Source organism: Mobula hypostoma, chromosome 17 (assembly GCF_963921235.1).
Source record: "Mobula hypostoma chromosome 17, sMobHyp1.1, whole genome shotgun sequence".
Classification (NCBI taxonomy): domain Eukaryota; kingdom Metazoa; phylum Chordata; class Chondrichthyes; order Myliobatiformes; family Myliobatidae; genus Mobula; species Mobula hypostoma.
Window position 1 is genome coordinate 33,630,575 of NC_086113.1, and position 19,284 is coordinate 33,649,858.

The following is a 19,284-nucleotide window of genomic DNA, read 5'->3' on the forward strand; positions in this document are numbered from 1 at the left end:
AACAGATACACATTTCAGGAACAGCTGCTTCCCCCTGCCATCAGGTTTCTGAATGGATCATGAATGCTCTTAAACTACCTTACTATTTCCCTCCCATTTTTTGTACTACTTATTTATTTTTATATATACACTACGATTATAATTTATATATTTTTATTATTATGTATTGCTATATAATTCTGACGCAAGATAATAAATTTCATGACATAAAGCAGTGATACTAAACCTGATCTGATTCTGAATTTGTTTCTGATTCTGATTGGGTGCTTGATGGTTGGCACAGTCTTGTTTCTATTCAGCATGATTCTAAGACTTTTGATGCAACTACGTTGGGTAGGAAGTTTCATTGATTTGTACTTGGCAACAGTGAAAGAATGCCAATGTACTTCTGTGTCAGGATGGTGCATGATTTAATCGGGCTTCTGTTGGTGATACTGTTCCATTGTTCCTTCTTTATATAAGAACATAAGACAAGGAATCAGTAGTGGCAGTATTAGGCACCAAACCTACTGAGCCTGCACCTGCAATGCCTGGCAGTCAATTTTCAATTTATAACTGTTATTTTAAAAATTAAATACGCTTTTTACTGTACATGGATTTTTAATTCCAGTATCTGTTAATTATTTTTCCCTTTAATATTAACTGAGTATTTAAATTAACAGGAAAATAGAGTGATTTGTAAAGCATTCTGAGGTCTCTATGGATGTAATCTGAGTAAAATAATGCTGAGATGATAGAAGTGGTGCTTTGGCTGGGAAAGTTTTGGGCCCAGTTCCCACTAGCCCAAGTAAATTCAAGGCTGATCAAAATTGAAAGAGATATTGATTGGGTAATATAGAATGTGTACATTTGCTTTATAGAGGCAGATCTTATTTTATTAAATACAATGAATTAAAGTAAATATTAACAAGATACAGCGATTTTATTAGGCTGTTGATTTTGCCAATCACATGGTGCTTTTGATATTACCCCTTCTCTCCATATGACATAATCTCTCAGTGGCAACCTTGAATTCAGATCTGAATTATTTCAGATTGTTGATTGAAGATCTGTATATGCTTGTGGTCATGTTTTCTCTGCTGCCACACTGCCCAAGGCTGCCAAGGGGGGCGGGGGCAGGCGGGGGGAAGCGGTCCACTGGTGGTGTCTTTACCTTCAGCACCAACAGTTGCAGACCCAATCCTATTACCGTCAAAGTCGATTTATTTTCAGACTACTGTATATCACCATCTATTACCTTGTGATTAATTTTCTTGCTGGCATCTGCAGGAAAATAAAGAAATGTAATAGAATTTAGGAAAAACTATACACCAGCAAATACTGCCAAAGAATCAATGTGCAAAAGAAGACAAATTGTGCATTTATTATTAAATGAATAATACTGAGAACATGAGTCTTTGAAAGTGAGTTTGTAGGCTGTGGAATCAGTTTAGAGTTGCAGTTAATGAAGTTATAATGCTGGTTGAGGAGCCTGATGGTTGTAGGGTAATAACTGTTCCTGAACCTGATGGTATGGGACCTAAAAACTCTTGTACCTCTTGCCTAACATTCCATGAGTGAAGAAAATATTTTTTAAAAAATGCTGATGCTGAAAATCTTCAGCCTGAAACATGAACTTTGTTTTACTTTCCATAGATGTTGCTTGACTGCTGAGTTTTTCTAGCATTTTGATTTTGTTTCAGATTTCCAGTATTCTGCAGTTGCTATTTGATTTTCATTTATGGTTGAATGTGCTGTCTCTTCTGTTCCAGGAATGCCAAACTTTGAGTTCTCCTCTATGTTTTAGTCAGATTTCAACTGTCTCTTTTGTTTCAAAGAAGGTTGTTCAACCTGAAATGTTAAATCTGAATTTCTTCTCACGGATGTTAAGTGACCTGCTGAGTGCTTTTGGTATTTGTTGTTGTTTTTGATCCATAAGCAATGTTGTGACCTTGGCTTTCTGAATTACATTAGTTAAAATAAGTAATGATTAACTAAATACTTTATTAATAACACTTTTTGTGGTAAATTTTATGGTAAGCAATCACTGCAAACAATGGAGAAGTGAGCAAAGGCAAGTCTGAGTCAAGGATCAAAGTGTGCAGGTGTGAGGCAAAGTCAAGGCGAGGCCGAGGCATATTTGAGACAAAGTTGGGGCGCGCGGAATAAAAGCAAAATCGAAGTGGAATAAAAACGGATTCAGAGCCCATCCACCTAAATCGAGAGCAAGGTTTGACCAATCTAAGTGCCAGGTTGATTTGGAAAGGCCAGGTATAGGGTTGAGACATGGTGGCAGAGCCTAGGTCCAAAGCATATTGATACAACAGAGCCTAGGTCCCAGAACAAGGAACGACCCATTGTTTGGACGATTTAAACACTGGGCCAGGTGGATTGAAAAGGCAAGGTATTGAGACCGGAGGCGAGGGTGAAGCCAGTTCTACTTGAAGCTCCATGAAGTTTACTCAGCTCTGCACTGAACTGTGGCTGAGGCTGTGGCCTGCTCTAGCTGCTCGGGGCTTTGAGACTGTGGACTCACTTTCATTCTGAATGCTATTTGCTTACTTTTATTGTTGGCACGATTTGTTTTTTGCTCTCTGCACATTGGGGTGTTTGATGATCTCTTTTATGGGTTCTTTTGGGCTTCTTTGTTTTGTAGTTGCCTATAAGGAGACACGTCTCAAGGTTGCATAAAGTATCGATACATATAAGGTGCTTTGAACTTTGATTAAGTACTGATTTCTTGATAGAACCCTTGTTTGTATATATTTGTGAGTTTTCTGTGCTTTCAGATGAAGAAGCTTATTGGCTGTCCTTAAAATCATGAGTAATTAATATTGAGAGATACTCAGCTCATTGTCTCATTGTCCCTGAAGAGCGAACCCTTAGTTAAATGGAGGGAGCTTTGGTGCGTTCCATAAGAGAGCATTGCTGGACGTGAAAGATGTCGTATGTTAATGTAGTTAACTGGTAATTCGTTTCCTGCTTATTCACTAGAGATCTAGACCACTGTATCTTTGACTTGCTGGGTTATTTAGAGCTGCAGTGATAGGAAATATTCTATTGTTAGCCCTGGCCCTTCATGTGACGTACTTAAGACTGTTTTGCTAGTAATTAACATTGTAGCAGTGCAAACAGTACTGTATTACTTTATCTATTTTAACCAATTCAACAATAAAAGTTGTCATTTTTTTGGTATGTATGTACAGTATGTAAATTTCAAAGTTCTTACATTCTTTTTGTTTCCTTTGTAGGATGGCTCATATTTAGCAGAGTTTCTCCTGGAAAAAGGCTATAAGGTGAGGCAATGCACATGTTTTTGGTTCATTTTGACTGCATTTACTGTTTCCTTAAATTTACTTACATTCTAATGAAAATTTAAGTGGAATTAAACATTAGCCACTTGCATCCACAGTTTTTGTTCCCTAATTATAGTCATCTGAATTTCTAATAAATTTTGGTTATCTACAGTCTATTATTTTAAATTGTGAATGCCCTGTTCTCTTGCCTATCATTTATACTTTGTGCGATCTGCATTTTAACTTCATAAATCTGACCTTGCTTCATATGACTTGATACCTTTGCATAATTGGGAAATAATTTTATCTAGCAATCTTCAATTACTTTATTAATATTATTTATATGGACCTACAGAAGACTTGGAGAATGGCAGTGTATGAAATTAAAGAATAAAAAGGAAATTTCTTAAAAGGAATTTGAAGAATAGTGCATGATGTAAGGACAAAGGGAACATGGGGACCTGTACTGGAATTGCAGATTTTCACTGGATAAAGGAGCAGCTTTCTGCAGATGAAGGGATATTTGTGAAGAGAAACATGACTTTCCACATACTGACTGGGAATCTCATACTGTCAAGTGTGTTTAGGAAAGTTTCCTTCCTCAGTACATAGAAGTCCCAATGAGAGAGTGTCTGACACTGGATCTGCTATTAGGGAATGAGACAGGGCAGGTGACAGAAGTTTGTGCAGGAGAACACTTTCCGTCCAGTGACCACAATTAGTTTCAAAGTAAATATGCAAAGAGATAGACCTAGTCTGTGGGTTGAGATTCAAAATTAGAGAAAGGTCAATTTTAATGGTATCAGAAATGATCTGGCAAGTGTGGATCAACACAGGCTTTTTTCTGGCAAAAGTGTACTTGGAAAGTGGAGGGCTTCAAAAATGAAATTTTGGGAATATAAAGCTTGTATGTGCCTGTCAGGAAAAAAAAGCTAAAGATAACAAGTGCAAGAAACCTTGGTCTTAAAGAGATATTGAGGCCCTGGTTAAGAGAAAAAAGGAGGTGCGTAGCAGGTATAGGCAAGTAGGAATAAATGAAGTGCTTATGGAGTACAAAAAATGCAAGAGAACACTTAAGAAAGAAATCAGGAAGGGTAAAGGAAGGCATGAAGTTGCTCTAGCAGACAAGGTGAAGGAGAATCCTAAGGGATTTTACAGATATGTTAAGAGCAAAAGGATAGCAATGGACAAAATTGGTCCTCTGGAAGACCAGAATGGTAATCCATTCGTGGAGCCAAAACAGATGGGGGAGATTTTAAATGCATTCTTTGCATCTGTATTTACCTGGGAGATGGATAGAGTCTACAGAAGTGAGGCAAAGTGGCATCGACTTCATGGATACTATACAGATCACAAAGGAGGAGGTGTTTGCTACCCTGAGGCAAATCAGGCTGGATAAATCCCCAGGGCATGATGAGGTGTTCCCTCAGACCTTACGGGAGGCAAGTGCAGAAATTGCCAGGGCCCAGGCAGAGGCATTTAAAATGTCCTTAGCGACAGGATAGGTACCAGAGGATTGGAGGATAGTTAATTTTGTTCTGCTGTCTCTAAGTAGTCTCTAAATAGAAACCGGAAATTATAGGCTAGTGAGTCTGACACTAGCTGTGGGAAAACTATTGGAAGGTATTCTAAGGGACTGGGTGTATAAGTGTTTGGATGGATGTGTACTGATTAATGATAGTTAGCATGGCTTTATGTGTGGTAGGTCATGTCTAACCAATCAGGACTGATGAAGGGTCTTGGCCTGAAACGTTAACTATACTCTTTTTCATAGATGCTGCCTGGCCTGCTGAGTTCCTCTAGCATTTTGTGTGTGTTCCTTGGATTTCCAGCATCTGCAGATTTTCTCTTGTTAGGGATCAGTACTGGTTCCTTTGTTGTCTGTCATCTATATCAATGATCTTGATGCTAATGTGGTTGACTTGATCAGCAAATTTGCAGATGACACCAAGATTGGGGGTGTAGCGGACAGTGAGGATGGCTATCATGGCATAGCGTGAGATCTACATCAGCTGGAAAACTGGGCTGAAAATGGCAGATGGAATTTAATTTATTGTGAAGTTTTACACTTTGGTAGGACCAACTAGGGTAGATCTGACGCAGTGAACAGTAGGACACTGAGGAGTGTGGTAGGCTGTTTCCACTGAGGCTGGGTAGGACTACAGCCAGTGGTCATTGCATAAGGGTGAAAGTTCTGAAGTTTATGGGGAACATGAGAGGATACTTCTTTTCTCAGAGGTTCATGAGAGTGTGGATTCAGCTGCCAGCACAAGTGGTCCATCTGAGCTCAATTTCAACGTTTAAGAGAAGTTTGGATGGATACTTGGATAGTAGGAATATGGATGCCTGTGGTCCCAGTGCAACTTGTTAGGAGTAGATTGTTTAAATGGTTTCAGCATGGACTAGGTGGGACGAAGAACCTATTTCTGTGCTGTTTTTCTCTATGACTCTGTGTCTATGAACATTTCAAGTTGATGACCTAAATGTTCACTGCATTTTTCTGTTTCTGTTGTAACACTGATATAGGTGCAAGCAAAAAGTTACAAAGTGAAATAATAGATGTCAGTAAGTCAGAAATTTGAGAGTCGGGGGGCAGAATTGAGTGTAGGAGAAGGTATTTGGGAAGTTGAAAGATCTGAAGGTAGCTAAATCACCTGGACCACCTGGGGATGGACTGCACCCCAGGGTTCTGAAAGAGGTAGGTGAAGAGATTATGGAGACATTAGTAGTGATCTTTTGAGGATCACTAGATTCTGCAAAATTGCAAATGTCACTTCACTCTTTAAGAAGGGAGGGAGCAGATAAAAAGAAATTATAGTTCAGTTATCCTGACTTCAGTGCTTGGGAAGATGTTGAAGTCTAATATTAAGGATGAGATTTAGGATACTTGAAGGCACATGATTAAATAGACCAAAGTCAGCATGGTTTTCTTAAGGAGGAATCTTGCCTAATAAATTATCCATCAGGCTCTTGAACCAGTGGGAATAACTTCAGTCAGCTTCACTCACCCACCCAATCACTGAACTGAACTGTTCCAACAACCTATGGAGTCACTTTCAAGGATTCTACATCTCATGTTCTTGATACTTAGTGTTTATTTATTTATTTATTATTTTTTCTGTCTTTTTTTTGTATTGGCACAGTTTGTTCTCTTTTGGTTATTGCTTGTTTGTCCATCCTGTTGGGTGGGATCTTTCATTAATTCTATCATGTGTCTTGGATTTTCTGAATATGCCCACATGTACTTTGATAATAATTTTACTTTGGAATTTGAACTTTTGAACTTTGATAATTGTGTTGGAATTTTTCAAGGAAGTAACAGTTGGAAAGACAAAAAGAGGCTCTTATGTAAGAAAAGACGTGTTGGCAATGAAGAGGGTCCAGAGCATGTTCACAAGAATTATTCCGGGAATGAAAGGATTAACATATGAGGACCATTTGATGGCTCTGGGCCTGCACTTGCTGTAGTTCAGAGGAATTAGAGGGAATCTCATTGAAACGTATAGAACTTTGAAAGGCCTAGATAGAGTTAATGTAGAGATGATACTTCCTATAATGGTTGAGTCTAGGTCCAGAGAGCACAGCCTCAAAATACAGGGATTTAGAAATCATATAGGAGGAATTACTTTAGCCAGTGGTAGTGAATTTGTGGAGTTCATTGCCACAGATGTCTGTGGAGGCCAAGTCATTGACTATGTTCAAAATGGAGATTGATGGCTTCCTGCTTAGTTGGGACATCAAAGGTTATGGGGAGAAGGCGGGAGATTGGGGTCAAGAGGGATAATAAATCAACCATGATGGAATGGTAGAGCAGACGTGATGGTGCAAATGGCCTAATTCTGCTCCTATGTCTTATGCTGTTATTAAGTTAATAAGAAAAAACTACAGCTGTATAGTTCACTGGAGCTCCATTTGAAATGTTAGATCAGGGTATTTCCTAAATGGTGAAAACTAGAAACTGACAATTTTAGGGTTCTAAGAACAGAAATCAGAACAGGTTAGTGATATGTTACAAGAACTAATTTAAAAGATTAGTAAAATGCTGCTAGTTCTATCAAGACTTGAAATTTAATTTACGGCTTTATATATCTGCTAAGTTAGCATTTTGACTACTGTATTCAGTTCAGGACACCCCACCTCTGGAACGATAGACATTAGTTTATAGCTGATTCAAAATAACACACTTATTTTGGAGTCTGGAAACTCACAGATATTTCCCTATACTTCAAAAAAGACATCCAATTGGGCTGCACAATACTGCGCTAGAAACCTGGTGTTCCTAGATCATAAGACCATAAGACATAGAAGCAGTATTAGGCTTCTTGGCCCATTGAGTCTGCGCTGCGATAAATCATGGCTGATTTATTGTCTCTCTCAACTCCATTCTCCTGCCTTCACCCCATAACCTTTGGTGCCCAATGTAATCAAGAACCTATCAATCTCCGCTTTAAATATACTCAATGACCTGGCCTCCATAGCCACCTGTGGTAATGAATCCCATAGATTCACTGCCCACTGGCTAAAGGAATTCCTCCTCAACTCTGTTCTAAATGCATGTCTCTCTGTTCTGAGGCTGTGCCCTCAGGTCCTAGACACACCCACAATAGGAAACATCCTCTTCACTCCATCTGGGTATTTCAATATTCGATAGGTTTCAATGAGATCCCCCTTCATTCATCTAAACTACAGTGAGTACAAGTCTAGAGCCATCAAATGGTCCTCATATGTTAATCCTTTTATTTTTGGAATCATTCTCATGAACCTCTTTCGGTCCCTCTCCAATGCCAGCACATCTCTTCTTAGATAAGGGCCCAAAACGACTTACAATACTCCAAGTGCGTTCTGACTATTATATCCTTGCTTTTATATTCTAGACCTTTCAAAACAAATGCTAGCATTGCATTTGCCTTCCTTACCACTGACTCAACTTGCCCCTCTTTGCACCTCTGATACTTGAATTTTCTCCCCATTTTAGCAAATAGTCTATGTTTTTATTTCTTTTACCAAAGTGTATGACCATATACTGTTTTACAGTATATTCCATCTGCCACTTCTTTGCTCATTTTCCTTATCTGTCTGAGTCCTCTGCAGATGCCCTGCTTGCTCAATATATATTCACAGGGGTAATATCTATGCCCCTCCACTTATCTTCGTATTGTCCACAAACTGTTGTCATCCAAATTATTGGCATTTAACATGAAAAGAAGCAGTCTCAACATTGACCCTTGCAGAACATCACTAGTCAATGGCAGCCAACCAGAAAAAGCTATCTTTACTCCTGCTGTTTGCCTCTTGCAAGTTAGCCAATCTTTTACCCATGTGGGTATCGTTCCTGTAATACCATAGGCTTTTATTTAGCAGCCTCATGTGTGGCATTTGTGAAAGGCCTCCTGAAAATCCAGGTAAACAACATCCATGAACTCTTCTCTGTCTATCCTGTTCGTTATTTCCCAAAAGAATTCTAATGGTTTTGTCAGGCAAGATTTCCCCTTAATGAAACCATGCTGACTTAGTATACACAGGCTTTATCATGTGCCTCCAAGTACCCTGAATTCTCATCCTTCAAGTTCAAGAGTAATTGTCATTCAACCATAATCATGAATACAGCCAAACGAAGCAGCGTCCCTCTGAGATCAAGGTGTTAAACACAGAACCAACATTCACACACAACACACAGAACATATGGCACATAAAATTGCAGAAAAACATAGTTACAAAAAAATAATAATATAGCCCAAGTCCCTGAGTGTCATGGCTTGAAGTTTGATGGCGAATGGACATTGTCCTCGATCCATGTATCTGTAAAACAAGCCTGCAGCAGTTCCTCATACCGTGCAATACTGCTGCAGGTGGATAAAGTCCTCCTCTTCCGTTGAGTGAACACTGGAGGAGATTACTGACAGGAGGGATGAGCTGCAAACCCAGTATGGAATCCAGCAGCCCAAAGCCATCTCTGGCTTCTCTTTCCTTGGTAGCTGCAACAGGCAACTCTGAGGTGTGAGGGCCTGAACCCACACCGCAAACAAGGCCAAGCAACTCCTCTGCTGTCAGTCTCATCAATGAACCAGTGAATCAGACTCATCAGACTTGCAGTATTCTACATTACCAATGTCCAACAGGGTCTTATGATTACAACAAAGACATCCAAGGCAATCACCCACACCATCTGTTGGACTGCACACTGCCTCCATGCAGTGTTTCAGATGCCTTCTTCCTGGTGGCTGAATGCATCCAGTGCACCATCAATGTGCAACCTGCAGTACTTGATGTTCTTGATAACAACTATTCAACAGACGACACCATTGCCATCACCCTCCACCTGGCCCTAACCCACCTGGACAAAAAGGACACGTATGTTCGAATGCTGTTCGTAGACTTCAGTTCAGCATTCAACACAATCAATCCTCAGAAACTGATTGGAAGGCTGAGCCTACTGGGCCTGAACACCTCCCTCTGCAACTGGATCCTAGACTTCCTGACTGGGAGACCTCAGTCAGTCTGAATTGGTAGCAGCATCTCCAACACCATCACACTGAGCACGGGGTCCCCCAGGGCTGTGTGCTCAGTCCACTGCTGTTCACTCTGCTGACCCACAACTGTGCTGCAATACACAGCTCGAACCACATCATCAAGTTTGCCAATGACACGACCGTGGTGGGTCTCATCAGCAAGAATGATGAGTCAGCATACAGAGAGGAGGTGCTGCAACTAACGGACTGGTGCAGAGCCAACAACCTGTTTCTGAATGTGAACAAAACAAAAGAGATGGTTGTTGACTTCAGGAGGACATGGAACAGCCACTCTCAGCTGAACATCGATGACTCCTCTGTAGAGATCGTTAAGAGCACCAAATTCCTTGGTGTTCACCTGGTAGAGAAGCTCACCTGGTCCCTCAACACCAGCTCCATAGCGAAGAAAGCCCAGCAGCATCTCTACTTTCTGTGAAGGCTGAGAAAAGTCCATCTCCCATCTCCCATCCTCACCACATTCTACAGATGTTGTTTTGAGAGCATCCTGAGCAGCTGCATCACTGCCTGGTTCGGAAATTGCACCATCTCAGATTGCAAGACCCTGCAGCGGATAGTGGTGTCAGCTGAGAAGATTATTGGGGTCTCTCTTCCCGCAAACAACATTATGAAGGACCCCACACACCCCTCATATGAACTGTTTTCCTTCCTGCCATCTGGCAAAAGGTACCGAAGTATTTGGGTTCTCACAACCAGACTATGTAACAGTTTCTTCCCCTAAGCCATCAGACTTCTCAATGCCCAGAGCCTGGACTGACACCAACCTACTGCCCTCTACTGTGTATATTGTCTTGTTTATTATTTATTGTAATGCCTGCACTGTTTTGTGCACTTTATGCAGTCCTGGGTAGGTCTGTAGTCTAGTGCAGTTTTGTGTTGTTTTTTACGTAGTTCAGTGTAGTTTTTGTATTGTTGATGTAGCACCATGGTCCTGAAAAACATTGTCTCGTTTTTACTGTGTACTGTACCAGCAATTATGGTCGAAATCTCAGTAAAAAGTGACCTGATTCGACTTGACTTGAAAACAAGCAATGTCTTTCCATCAGAAAAAGATATAAAGGACAACAATTACGCTTTTGATTGCACCCAGAGACCACTGCATCTGAGCACACTGCAATCTTACTGGACGTAAATGGCTTACCACCACCTATCCTTAATAATGGACTCCATCATCTTCCCACCTGCTGAAATCAGGCTAACTGGCCTGTCATTTCCTTTTTTATTGCTCCTTCCTTCTTAAAGAGTGGAGTGACATTTGCAGTTTTGCAGTCCTCTAAAACCATTTCAGAATTTAGTGATTCTTGAAAGATCATTACTAATGGCTGTACAATCTCTTCAGCTACCTCTTTCAGAACCCTGAGGTATAGTGATCTGATGCAAGTGACTGATCTACCTTAAGACCATTCAGCATCCCAAGTGTCCTCTTTTGAGTAATAGCAGCTACACTTACTGCTGCCCTCGACACCCTCGAATTTCTGGCATACTGCTAGAATCTTGCACAGTGACGACTAATGCAAAATACTTATTAAGTTCATCCACCATTTCCTTTTCCCCCATTGCTACTTTTCCAGCGTCACTTTCCAGCAGTCCGATATCGGCTTTCAGCTCTCCTTTACTCTCTATATATTTGAAAAAACTTTTTGTCTCCTCTTTTATATTATTGGCTAGCACACCTTCATCTTTCATCTTTTTTCTCCTGTTGGCTTTTAGTTGCCTTCTGTTGGTTTTTAAAAGTTCCACAATCTTCTAACTTCCTACTCTTTTTTGCTATATTATGTGCTCTCTCTTTTGCTTTTATGCTGACTTTAACTTCCCTCGTCAGCCATGGTTGTGTATTCCTCCTTTTAGAATACTTCCTCATTTTTGAGATATATCACTCCTTCTAAGTGTTCCTTTACCTTAATCAAATCTGGTACAACTCTCAATTCAGAATTACCTTCTCCCTAGTGTGTTCAACCACAAGCTGCTCTAAAAAGATATCTCATAGGCATTCTACAAATTCCCTCTCTTGAGATCCAGTGTCAACCTAATTTTCCCAATCTACCTGCATATTGAAATCCCCCATGACTATCATAACATTGCCCTTTTGATATGCCATTTCTATCTCCTGGTTATCCAAACTCCCATCAGGGTTTTTTTTTAACCTTTGCAATTTCTTAACTCTACCCGCAAGGATTCTACATCTTTCTATGTCACCTCTTTCTAAAGATTTCATTTCATTTTTAATCAAAAGAGCTACCCCACCCCCTCTGCCTACTTGCCTGTCCTTTCAATAAAATGAGTGTCCTTGGATGTTAGATTCCCAACTATGGTCTTCTCCAGCCATGACTCATTGATGCCCACATTGTCATGCCTGCACCTGAAGATAATCTACTTTAATCAGTATACTGTAAATAACAATAAATAATGAGAGCATGAAATAATAAGATAAAGAGTCCTTAAAGTGTGACCATTGGTTGTGGGAGCATCTCTTTTGAGATGGCACCAGTGAGAAAGGAGGATGCCCTGGTTAGTGAAGATTTTTGATGATGGATGCTGCCTTCCTACGACCGCATTTCATGTAGATGTGCTCAATGTGGAAGGCTTTACCCGTGATGGACTGAGCTCAATCCATGACCTTTTGTAGGATTTTCTGCTCAAAGGCATTGGTGTTCCCATAGCAGGCGATAATGTAGCCAAGTCAATACACTTTTCACTACACATCTATAGAAGTATGCCAACATTTATGATGTCATGACAGATCACCACAGATTCCTGAGGAAGTAGAGTGGATGTTGTGTTTTCTTTGCATCTACATTTATATGATGGGTCCAGGACAGGTCCTGTGAGATAGTGACACTCAGGAATTTAAAGTCACTGACTCACTACACATTGCATCTACTTGTATACCAACAGTCTCATCCTCAATCCCATTACTCTGGTTTCCATCCCTCTATATCAAATTAATTTGAAACCTTCCCAACAGTTCTAGTAAACCTGCCCAAACAGATAATGATTGCCCCTTTGATTTGGGTAGATCCCGTCCTTTTTGTACAGGTCACACCTTCCCTAGAAGAGATCCCAGTGATCCAGTTTTCTGAAACCCTGCCCCTATACCAATTCTTTAGCCATAGATTCACCTGCCAAATCGTCCTATTTTTACCCTCACTGGCACATATACTGGCAGTATTGCAGAGATTACGACCCTGAGGGCCTGTGTTTCAGCTTTATACCTTAACTTCATATATTCTCTTTTCAGGACCTCTTTCCTTTTCCTACCTATGTTGTTGGTACCAATATGTACCACAACTTTCAGCTGCTCACTCTCTCCTTCAGAATACTTTGGATCCTACCTACATACAGGCAGAGCCTAAAAAGCAAGGCTGTAGATATCAAGACAAATAATGGGTGGTCAGGGGAGGCAGAGGAACGATTACAGGATTGCTTGGAGTCAGTGGACTGGGCTGTGTTAAAGAACTCATCTAGAGATCTGAATGAGTACACCATGGTTGTAACAGACTTTATTAAAGCTGCTGTAGGTGAGTGTGTCCCCTCTAAATCTTTCCTAATCAGAAATGCTGGATGAACCATGAGTTCTGAAATTTGCTGAGGGCCAAATCAGAGGCAATTCTAGTCTAGAGACCAAGAAAGCTAGAAGAGGTGCCGGTATTATCTCTGAAAAGCCATCAAATGGACAAAGTGAAGATTCTGAACCAAACTTGATTCAATGAAAAATGCTCGACAGCTATGGGAGGGCTTGAATGCTATCACCTCCTACAGAGTTAAATCACACAACATGGGAGACAGCAGGGCTTCACTTCCAGATGAGGTCAATGCCTTCTATGCTCGCTTTGACCATCAGAACATGATGGAACCATCGTGCACCCCCACATCTCCCCATAATCCTTTGTTCTCAGTATTTGAAGCTGACATGTGGGCTACCTTCAGGAGGATGAATCCAACAAAAGCACCTGATCCAGTTGGGTACCTAGCCATACACTAAAGACCTGTGCTGACCAACTGGCAGGTGTGTTCACTGAGATCTTTAACCTCTCACTTCGGCAGTGTGTGGTACCCACCTGCTTTAAGCAGGCATCAATTATATTGGTGCCCAAGATGAACGCGGTGACCTACCTGAATGACTATTGCCCAGTTGTACTTACATCCGCAGTGATGAAATGTTTTGAGAGGCTGGTAATGAAACATACCTGTCCATGGATCCTGTCAGGGATAGATCCACAGCAGATGCCATCTCATTGGCTGATCGCTCAGTCCTGAATATCTGGACAGCAAAGATACATAACATCAGGATGCTCTTTATCAATTACAGCTCAGCGCTTAATAGCACCATCCCCTCAAAAGTAATTAATAAGCTCCAAGACCTTGGCCTCAATGCCACCTTGTGTTATTGAATCCTGGATTTTGTCACTTGTAGACCCCAGTCAGTTTAGATTGGTAACAACATCTTCTCCACCATCTCCATCAGCACAGTTGCATTACAGGACTATGTGCTTAGCCTCCTGCTCTACTTGCTGTACTCCTATGACTGTGCAGCCAAGCACAGCTCCAATACCATATTCAAGTTTGCTGCTGACTCCACTGTTGTGGGCTGAATCAACGGTGGTGTTGAATACAGGAAGGAAACTGAAAATTTGGCTGAGCAGTGTCATAACAACACCCTCTCACTCAGTGTCAGTAAGACCAAGGAGCTGATTGTAGACTTCAGGAGAGGGAAACCAGAGGTCTATGAGCCTGTACACATTGGACCATCCAAGGTAGAGAGTGTTAGCAACTTTAAATTCCTGGGTGTTACTCCTTCAGAGGATCTGACCTGGATCTAGAACATATGTGCAATTGTGACGAAAGCAAGCCAGCACCTCTACTTCCTTAGGAATCTGAGGGGATTCAGCATGACATCTAAAACTTCGACAAACTTCTATAGGTGTGTAGTGGAGAGTATATTCACTCACTGCATCACGACCTGGTACAGAAACATCAATGCCTTTGAATGGAAAATCCTTCAAAAGGATGAGGATTCAGCACTGTACATCATGGGGAAAGCCCTTACAGCAATTGAACACATCTACATGGAATGCTGTTGTAGGAAAGCAGCGTCCATCATCAGAGGTCCACACCACCCAAGCCATGCTCTTTTCTCACTGCTGCCATCAGGTTGAAGGTACAAGAGCTTCAGGACTCACACCACCAGGTTCAGAAACAGTTAGTGCCCCTCAACCATCAAGCTGTTGAACAAAAGGGATAATTACACTCACTTGTCCATCCATTGAGATGTTTCCACAACCAGTGATCTCTCTTTAAGGATTCCTTATAATACCATAAGACATAAGAACAGAATTAGGCCATTTGGCCCATCGAGTCTGCTCTGCCATTCAATCACGGTTGATCCTTTTTTCCCCTTCTCAACCCCATTCCCCAGCCTTCTCCCCGTAACCTTTGATGCTGTGTCCAATCATGAATCTATTAATTTCTGTTTTATATACACTCAATGACCTGGCATCCACCACTGCATGTGGTAATAAATTCCAAAAATTCACCAACCTCTGGCTAAAGAAATTTCTCCACATCTGTTTTAAATGGACACCCCTCTATCCTGTGGCTGTACCCTCTTCTCCTAGACTCCCCCACCATGGGAAGCATTGAGATACATCTGCTGCAGACCTGTTGCAGCATTAGGCAAATTGCAGCAGGTCCAGGTGCTTGCTGAGGCAGGAGCAAATTCTAGCCAGAATCAACCTCAAACCACGGCAGTGAGAGTTTGAAGATGTCATTGAACACTTCAGCCAGTTTGTTGGCAGAAGTTTTCAGTACCCTGTCAGGTACATCATCAAGGGCTGATGCCCTGTGAGGGTTCATCCTCTAATTGGATATTCTGACTTCAGGGTCCAAAACACAAATCACAGGGTTGCCAGACGCTGTGGAGATCCCCACAGGTGTAGTATTAATCCTTCTTTTAAAGCATGGATAAAACACATTGAGCTCATTAGGAAGTATAGCATCACTGCCATTTATACTGTTAGATTCTGCCTAATAGGAAGTAATGCCATGTGAACCCTGCCACAACTGTTGTGCATCTGATTGTTTCCATTTCACATAGAACTGCCTCTCACTCTCACAATGGCATTTTGTAGATCATCCCTGGATTTCTTATAAGGTTCTGGATTGCCAGTCGTGTATGCTGCGGACTCAGCGGATGGCAAATCTCTTGATTCATTGAGAGTTTCTATTTTGGGAAGACTCAGTATGTTCTCAAAGACACACTCTCATCCACGTGAGTCTTGATGAAGTTGACGATAGCTGTGGCCTATTTATTCAGATCTGAGATGAATCTCAGAATATCATTGAATCCACTGATTCAAATCGTACAGTAGACACTCCTCCGCCTCCTTGAGCCTACTGCGACTGTCCTCACCACTGGTACTGCGGTACTTAGTCTCTACCTATCTGCTAGGAGAAGAAATACTGTCTAAGTGGATGATCAAACTTGCTAAAGTACAGATGTAGGATGGCACAGTAAATGTTCTTAACTATGGTGTAACAGTGATCAAATGTATTGGTTCAGCAGGTGATGTTGGTGGTAATTTGTCAGAGACTTCAAGCTGGCCTGGTTGAACTCCTCCCCAGTGATCGGGAGTTCATCAGGGTGTGGTATCCCGTGCTTAACTCCTCCAGTGCCAGTTTGATGTTTGCCAGGGGTGGAATGAAGACTGTAATGAACACAATAATAATGGAGAGCTCCTTTAGTGGATAGAACAGATGACACTTGATTGTCAGATGTTCCAGGTTGGGGTAACAGGATTGAGACTGAACTAGCATGACTATGCGTCGTGATAAGTTAATCAAGAAACAAATACTGTGGCCTCTGCCTTTATTTGATACCACAGTCTGGTCTATGCAGTGGATGGTGAAACCCATGGGCTGAACTGCTCTGCCTGGAGTGCTGGGTGTGAACCCTGTCTCTGTGAAGCAGAGTACACAACAGTCCCTGATATCCCTTAGGTACCTCCTCTCTCTCTGTCACTGGCAATGCTCCTTCTTTGGCTGATTTTGTTTATGCTGCTTTTTCTGGGAATACACCCTGAACAGAAGTGAGGTATCAGTTTATTGACCTTGGAGCAGTGGTTGCAGGGGTAGGGGGTTGTTGTGAGTGTGTGTGTGTGTGTGTGTGTGTGTGCGTGCGCGCACGTGGGGGGGGTAGGTTAACAGCCTTGAATTACTTTAAATGGAGAAGATTATAGGGTTATCTCATTAGAAGTTTCAAATGAAACTTTTAAGGAACTTCATGGATTAGAAAAAGGGAAATTATTTCCTTGGCTAAACGTGTCCTGAAAAAGAAGGACACCTTTAAAATGTAACAACTTTGTTATTTGCTTAGAGACAGGAGAATCTGCATATGCTGGAAATCCATGAAGGAATGAAGGGTCGTGGCCCAAACTGTCAAGTGTTTACTCTTTTACATAGATGCTGTCTGGTCTGCCGAGTTCCTTCAGTTTTTTGTTTGTGTTGCTTGTAATTTGTTTATTTTATTTCATTTAATTATCACTAAATCCTGGATTTTTGTCTACCATCAGTCCCTGTATTTTCTCCATTGCATATATATTAAATTGTTAAGTTCATTGCCATTTATTTTGCATCTCTCTTCGATCATGCAATTGTGCTGTCTTCTGCTACCACGAAAGCAAATAAATTGGCCTGGGTAATGCTGATAGTTTTGTTGCTGTAAGTTGCTGAGTAAGCCTTTGACTTTCCTGGAAACATGTTGAGATGTGGAAACCGCAGTTTGCCCTGTGCCAGAGGTGAGGCTCCATTATTTTTCAGTGGACATAACTAGACAAAAGTTTCAGAGGCAAAGGAGAAGAGAAGTTACTTTTACAATTTTTCAAGTCATTTTAGATGGTTTATGTGTTTAAGTTGATTTTATTTGTTAATTATTAATTTCAGTTCTCCAAGTTTCTTTTGGGCATTTTGGGAGTGGAGCTCCTTCTTTCCATTTCTCCATACAACATAACCCATTTCAACATATCAAGCTTAAGATTAACTTTATTTTTCACATGTACATTGATGCATAGAGTGAAATTTGTCACTTCAATTACTGACACAGTCTGAGGAGGTACTGGTGGCAGCCTGCCAGTGTCACTGTGCTTTCTGTGCTCACAACATACTCACCCTATCCTGTACATCTTTTGGAATATGGCAGGAAGCTGGTGCACCCGGAGCAAACCCACGCAGTCGTGGCGAGAACATACAGACTCCTTACAGACAATGTTGGGGTGAGCTCCAATCTTCTGACCACTGGCACTATAAAGCATCTTGATAGCTACTATATATTACTGTGTCACCCTATGCCAGTGAGTTTATGTCAGTTTACAGAGAAATCCCATTCCTACATTAATTTTCACAAATTGGCACCAATGCTAGTGTTCCATGAAATGACATGGGTAAAAATCTGAGGTTAATCCCTTCCTTAAAAGAGTAAAATATGGTTGTTCATTAACATTTGCCCTGTTCTGTTCTTTTACTGGTGGCATGTTGACTGGTATTTTTAAAGATTGGCAGGAAATGTCAATTATAAACATAAAAGAAATGTATTTCTTTTCCCAAGTGATTTGTTTTTGTTGATAGGCATCAGCTGTTTTCAACATTGGGCAAACCTTCTGTTATAATCTTTGATCTGAAGGCACTGATTGCAAGAGTGATATTGCGATAATAACTTTAGAGTTAAGATAGATATTTCAGATAATCATGAGGAGAAACAGCTTCTTGTCAGAATCAGAATGGGGTTAAATATCTGTTACGTACCCTGTAACTGGGTTGCCAAACCAGCAGAAATGGATCACTCAGTTGGAGTCTGGATTACTAGAACTAAGAAAGTTTTATTAAAGAAACAAGCAACATAGTACTCTAATCAAAAGGATAATAAATGCAACAGTTCAGCAATGATAAACACACATGTGCACAGAATTAAGATAACAGGATCAATCAAGCTCTATCGTTGTCTAGGGGCAAATGATCAGTTTCATAGTGACACAAAGTTCAGTTCAATTTAGTTCAGTTCGCAGTAATCGTTGCCGTGGTGATGGACAGTTGTGGGGGGAAGGAGAGAGAGCAAAACGAATGAATATTCAAAACAGCTTCCACACACAGACCTTCGCAGTCAGCTTTCGGGCGAGCCCTTTGTGATGTCATCTGAGGTCACCGACCGTGACCCCTCCGTTTCCAGGTACGACCGTTTCTCTGTGCTGAACCTGGAACCCAGGCAAGGGTTGACACACACCAGGTTCCCGCTGATCGTGCCTTTCCACCCTGAGCGTCTAAGGCTTGATCCCGCGATCAGCCGTCCAAAAGCTGCCCACCGACTTGTGAGAGGCGCACCGCTTCCAGGGTTTCGTTACCTCGGGTGTCGTGTGTGTCTTGCCTTAGCGAACCTGTCCCTTTTTATTCCCCTGCTGGGGTATCGCCTGTCCATCACTTCAAACAGTTCAGGG

General features: G+C 41.3%; 1 protein-coding gene across 1 annotated transcript in view; it reads left to right on the forward strand.

Annotated features, from left to right (window-relative positions):
• gmds (GDP-mannose 4,6-dehydratase) overlaps window positions 1-19,284 on the forward strand; it is a 668,214-nt gene that overhangs the window by 98,621 nt on the left and 550,309 nt on the right. Inside the window, exon 3 of the mRNA XM_063069704.1 lies at window positions 3,231-3,275. Within this exon, the coding sequence (XP_062925774.1) occupies window positions 3,231-3,275 (45 nt within the window). The remainder of the gene's footprint in view (window positions 1-3,230; window positions 3,276-19,284) is intronic.